At 35.5% G+C, this 6000-nt stretch overlaps 1 protein-coding gene across 1 annotated transcript in view; it reads right to left on the minus strand.

The window, feature by feature from the left end:
* The window catches only part of MAP3K2 (mitogen-activated protein kinase kinase kinase 2), a 29119-nt gene extending 25855 nt beyond the window's left edge, over positions 1 to 3264 (minus strand). The window contains exons 1-2 of the mRNA XM_009887295.1: positions 3193 to 3264; positions 654 to 772 (exon numbers count right to left, since the gene is read on the minus strand). Of these exons, the coding sequence (XP_009885597.1) occupies positions 654 to 772; positions 3193 to 3196 (123 nt within the window). The 5' untranslated portion in view covers positions 3197 to 3264. The remainder of the gene's footprint in view (positions 1 to 653; positions 773 to 3192) is intronic.
* Between the last annotated feature and the right edge of the window lie 2736 nt (positions 3265 to 6000).

Genomic DNA, 6000 nt, shown 5'->3' on the forward strand with positions numbered 1-6000 from the left:
AGCTGAGCATTCCAGGCTTAAGAAACATATTTTGTTTCATAAGCATTACCATAGAAACCCACACATGTAATTAAGCCAGCATTCATGCAATCAATTTGCCAATAACAAAGATACTTGTAAATACCTGCAGTTACATGGAAATAAAATTGTTTTGCAAAATCATAATTTTAGGAATCAAGTTGTATTACCAACTATTGCAGGAAAAAAAATAATGCATTCAAACACAGATTATATCCAAATAATGTTGTATCTTCAGAAAAATTACTTGGTTCACAAGTGATTGCTTTCAAAACTCACAAATTTAATCATCTCCAAGTATGAGATATTAACACACCTTGATACTTTAAAATAGTCTAGTACCAATCAAATAATAGTAATAAAATAATACATCGATCTACAGACAGTGTCAAAACACCCCTATAATTTTCAATTTATCAGGATCAGAGTCATTTAAGCATACACTATCACCTGGGCTAAAATGCCACCATTTCATTTTGCTAATAATTTAAGAACATGAACAAAGAAAATGGCAGCAAATGTGGGAGACTAATAGCTCATTCTGGTATGCTCACTGGTCTGGCAAGTAAGATAATTATAGAAGTCACAGCAGGACATTCCATGTTCAATAGGTTAGTCAGGATATTAAAGATTACCTGTTTTTTAGGTGAAGATGACTTTGGTTTTCCTGTTTCTTGCTGGGGCAATACAGGACGACTGGCCTTATGAAGCACAGCCAAATCCTGCATGATTGAGTTCAAAGCTTGCTGCTCATCTGCTCAGAGAAAAAGACAAGATAAGCGTAAATGACTGTTACATTTTAAGTGCATTATTGTCTCATTTCACAAATAGGCAGGCATTATTCTAAAATCTAGAAGTCCATATTACACGTCAATACATAATTGCCAAATTAAAAAACCATTACTACCATGTTGCAAACATTTTTATTTTATTTACCATTAACAGAAAATAGAGAAATAAAAATAAAAAACAGAAAATAAGAAAATAAAGAGCTTAATGGGTAAGCACACTTAAATGGTAAGTCTGAAAAAACTCAAGTTATAACAGGGATTGACAACTCTACAGAACTGCAGGCTGTATTAATAAGAGAAGGGCAGGAAAAAAAAACAGGTTTATCTACTTTGTTTCAAGTAATGTCCATGGATGAAATGTTAACTAGAAATCACACTTCCGCTCCCACTTTCCATAATAAAGAAAAAGAAAAGCAAGTACTTTTGAATCACTTTTCCTCTGTCCTGAACAGGTACAGCCACAGACATAGGAAGCATACACAAACTCCCACAGGAACACCTCCACTGTTTGAGCATCTGCTGATGGCCCACAGTCATTTAAACAAAAAAAAAAAAAAAAAAAAAAAAAAAAAAACCCAAACACGCCCCCAAAAAACCCAACCAAAACCAAAACTCCACCACCAAAAAAACCCCCACAACCACAAACCACCACAGAACTTCCAGGACTGCAAATGCAGGGAGTTTTAGGGCTCACAGGAGCAATTCACAAGGAGAAACAAGCACTGAACCTAGGCACAGGAGTGCTACAGAGCTTAGATTTTAAGTTTACACAAAATTCTAAATCCTGATGATCTGCTGTAGCTGTGATGGCCCGAGGCTATGCTAGACGAGGTTTGCCCTGAAAATGGGATGCTCCTTTAGACAGGAAAGCACTTTGAATCCCAGAAGCCTGTACCTCCATCACTAGGGGAAATCTATTTGTCACTAATATTTTGTATTAATTCCTTGCCACAGCAACAGTACTATACTCAACGTGCATCTAGAACACTGGATAACAAAATTTATCTACAAAGTTGTTGACTGTATGTCTTCATGCTGCTTCACAATGGATATGGTTTTTTTAAGAATTCATTGCTAAATGCTGTGATTTACAAAGAACAGTATTTCTCGAACACGGACCCGAGAAAGACTCAGCATTAAAATCGGCAAACAAGCATTCCAGGTATTCAGCAATTATAAGAATCCCTTCACACTCTATTCAAATATAACCAAATATATTTGTCATATCAGGAAATTGTGGGATTTCAGTCTTCTAATTTAATAGACTCTTAACACATCAGAAAGCTGGTCTGAAAGTGAGTAACTTTGATCATTGCTCATGCTGTCATTATTCATAATTCTACTAAGATATGCAAATCTATAAAAGCAAGTTTTACTAGCAATATTTAATGGCAGTACTGAAGGCATTCTTGCAGCTCAGTTATTCCTTTCTCACACTAAAACACATTTGAAAACTTACCACAATTAAAAAAGTTAAACTATTTTATTGTGTTAGTCTATTCTAGTGCTCAGCAATAAAAAAAAAATAAAATAAAATAAATTGTTCTTTTAGCAGTTGGCTAGAGGTTTAATTCCCAGCAGTCACTAGGTAGCACATTTCATACAAAGAAAACCAAAGCACTGAGGCAAAGCTTACTGAATATCCAATATGAGTCAATAGTCATTTCTCTCACACAAAATGTTGGCAAATATCAGAAATCTGGAGTGCTATATTCCTAGATTCAGCTACTTTATCAATTAGCATGAGGTTAGGGAAAAAAATAGTGTTAACAAGAAAAAATAATCAAAAGCAATAAAAAAAATGTGTGTGTTTTGGTTGGTTGGTTTGTTGGGATTTTTTTGAGAGTGAGCACTGGTAAGTGATCACAGTCACAACACAGTCAACTCATTAAAAGGCATGTACAACTTGAAAAATCAACATTAAATTTAAAGTAATACAAATGTGCTACATACTTAGAAAAACACAGTTAGACCATTTACACAGTTCTGGCTTTGCACTGCAATGACACAAGACAATATGATAAGACTCTTTAATATAGACTTTGTAAGGTTTTTTTCCCCCCCCAATAGCCATTACCATTTAGAGCACAGTAAATATTGCTCAGTACCCTAATACCATGAATCTTAATTTCCTACATTTCAACTTTTAAGTGACCAGATAGTGAGGGAAAAGTGCTATATTCCAATGGAAAAAAAAACACCCCAGAAGTATTTTAAATACTAGCAAAGCAGCTGAACACTGCCTTTCATGTAGGCGTTACATTGAGTTACACAGCCAAAGCACACATTTCCTAGGAATGGTATTACACTAATGTTTTTGGTCTTCGATAGAAATTAAAAATATCCAAATTAAGTTTTTATGTACATCACACACAAAACTTACCCATAATGGCAGTGAGCCTGAAAACTGGAACTTCAGGGAAATGGTTGCTTCATTAGCATTATTTTATTTCCTAAAATGCAAAACCAAAAATACACAATTATTCAAGTTGTCACAGCCATGTAAAACAGTCAACTCTTCATAGTTCACAGGCAGTTTTTCTAACATTCTACATATCAAATATGCCTACAAACTACAAATAAGATTGCATATGTAGATATGACATGTGGAGAAAACAGATATTGTCCCCACAGCTTCACTGGGCTCTAAGCAACATATATAGACTTTCAGAAGACACAAAGCCTGAACTAAGTATTATTCCAGACTTTAACTGATTTTAGTCTCTATCTACACCCCCAAATGATGATTAGTAGCTTAATTAGCCATAACACTCTGCTACATGGGATACCCACTACTCCAGATTATTAAGAACAAACTCTTTTTCTACAGGTTCCCATACCTGGTGTTCAAAGTTCTGTGTTCAGAACTACATATATACAGTTCATAGATATAAACATATATGAAACTCACAGCACAAATCAAGAGTCATCAATACCTATTGCTGATATAAGCCAGAAAGCTTCAATTTCTAAATTTTTTTCATCATAATTCAAGAGTATTACACAGATATCCCAACACCCCTGAAAGCAAATGCCTCTGGAAGACAGAAGGTATTAACTTTTAATATACAAATAAAAGTTATCCTGAAAAGCAGAAACAAAGGGGGAACATTTATGAACAAACCATGCCATCATAATATCTTGAACATCGGCCAATTGAAAAAAAAAAAAGGGCAAAAAACCCTAAAGACATACCCCTAAATAGACAATGAGATTTGTTGTAACACAGGCTACCACAGGAAGAATTCAGAATTTTTAATGCAAGGTGACAGAAGAAAGCTTTCTAATTTCTTAAGCAGTCACTGTGACCAAGTAGGAAGAGACTATTCCCTCCTTCTTCTTCCTGGTGGCAGTGGACCATCAATCCTTCTGACTCAGAGCCAAAATACCCTACTCTGATAAAACCGATGATTTTCCTGAAAGTTCATTCAAGCAACTACATCAACAGAATAGGACTTTTTTTTTTTTCTTTTTTTAAACAGATTTTTTTTTAACAGTTTAGTTACTTGTCATTGTCAAATGACCCCTGGTACCAGCACAGGGCTACCTGTGGGAGCACACAGCTGAGAACAGAGCGGAGGTGTGCCAGCTCTTTCAGCACCAGGCAGGCAGGCTTCTCTGCTTGAATATTCTGCCAGTTTTCTAGCTAACAACAAATTTTCCAAAGGATTGTTGAACATCTTCAGTTAAGCATCTAAGAGTTTCTGGCATTGTATCTCTTACTCATTTCATGAAAACAGCCTTTTTAAGCAGCGTTCATTTCACCAGCGGAACCAGAAAGCTTCAAGTACTTCTGGCATATTTTTCAGAATGAAATTTGGACTTGAGAACCATGTAGAGGCCTCTGCTGTATACTGCCTTTTACCTACGTACCAGATGACTCATCTACTAATGTCTATTTCAAGCTTCACAATAACTAAGAAGAGATCAGGTTTTTAAAGAAGATCCAGAGGTCCCACTCTGCAATCAGAAATCGGTTCAGTTGAGAGCACATCAGAACTAAAATAAAGCTGAATATATGATTCAAGTGTATTTAGAGTTACATATTCCCAAGTCTACAGACAGCCTCAAAAGAGTACCTGAAAAAGCCTCCAAGAGTTGTGAGAAAGAAACTCCCATCTAATGCTTTGTAAAGTATGAAAGCTTGCAAGAGTGTGAGAATATCTGGCCTGGGCTGCCCGCAGCCTCAAGAGACAAGCCCCAACTTTTACTACTAACATGGTCTCCAGCCTTTTGATGCCACCACAGTGGGAGACAGAAAAATCTGTTTCAAAAAATACTTAAAAAAGAAAAAGCTTCTGTTGCTCCATAACAGAAAAGGAAAACCATGAAGATACAAAATAAAGGGATTTGTACTGATCTTCAGAGAGAAAAAAAGGGGCTGAATTTTCATTTATTTGTGGAATGACAGTAGCCACGATCATTCAAAATAAGGACAAAATCTTTGGGCATTGCTCTCACACAAGATGCCAGGAGATCTGGTTTACTTAGGGAACTGGGATTACCTTTATAACCTTAAATAACACAACTAACTTATTTCCCCATGTCTGACTCTTTGCATCTTTTGCATCCCTAAGCGTCAAAAAAGCAAACCAGGACATATATTCAATTCCTACGCTATGTTTTTTGAACCAACTGTCTTCAAATGAAAGCTGGTATCATTTTCATAAAATGTTTGATCTAATTAGCTGTCTTAATACATTAAATGTAAAAATGTGTTTCATGACTTTGGATGAAGTACTTCTGTGGTACTTCTTTGTAAGCATTTCAGAGAAATACAAAAGTTCTATGAGACATTTTAAATCTTCTGCCACACTTCAAGAAAACAAGAACAAGTTATATCTCCAAACAAAAATACCCCAAATGTTCTTCTTCAACCTAGCTGAAATAACCAAACTTGGAAACTCGAGATATTTGAGATATAGGGCTCATATAGGTCAGGGAAGCTGAAGAAGAAGAAACACTTTAGGAAACATCTGCAAGTTCCTCCAGCTATAAGAATTCATTCTTTAGTATTAATCTGTGGCATCTCTCATTAGAAGAACATAAGCTAATGAGTGAGCATCCATTTCTTTTCCCTTCCACTTCCCTCTTATTTCTTCAAAGAAAAACAAAAAAACCTAAAAAAATTAATCTTCTCTGAATACCTTAGGGAACTCTCACTTTATCATCCCTTTTAACCAAAATTCTT

Source organism: Charadrius vociferus, unplaced genomic scaffold (genome assembly GCF_000708025.1).
Source record: "Charadrius vociferus isolate BGI_N301 unplaced genomic scaffold, ASM70802v2 scaffold385, whole genome shotgun sequence".
In the NCBI taxonomy this organism is placed as follows: domain Eukaryota; kingdom Metazoa; phylum Chordata; class Aves; order Charadriiformes; family Charadriidae; genus Charadrius; species Charadrius vociferus.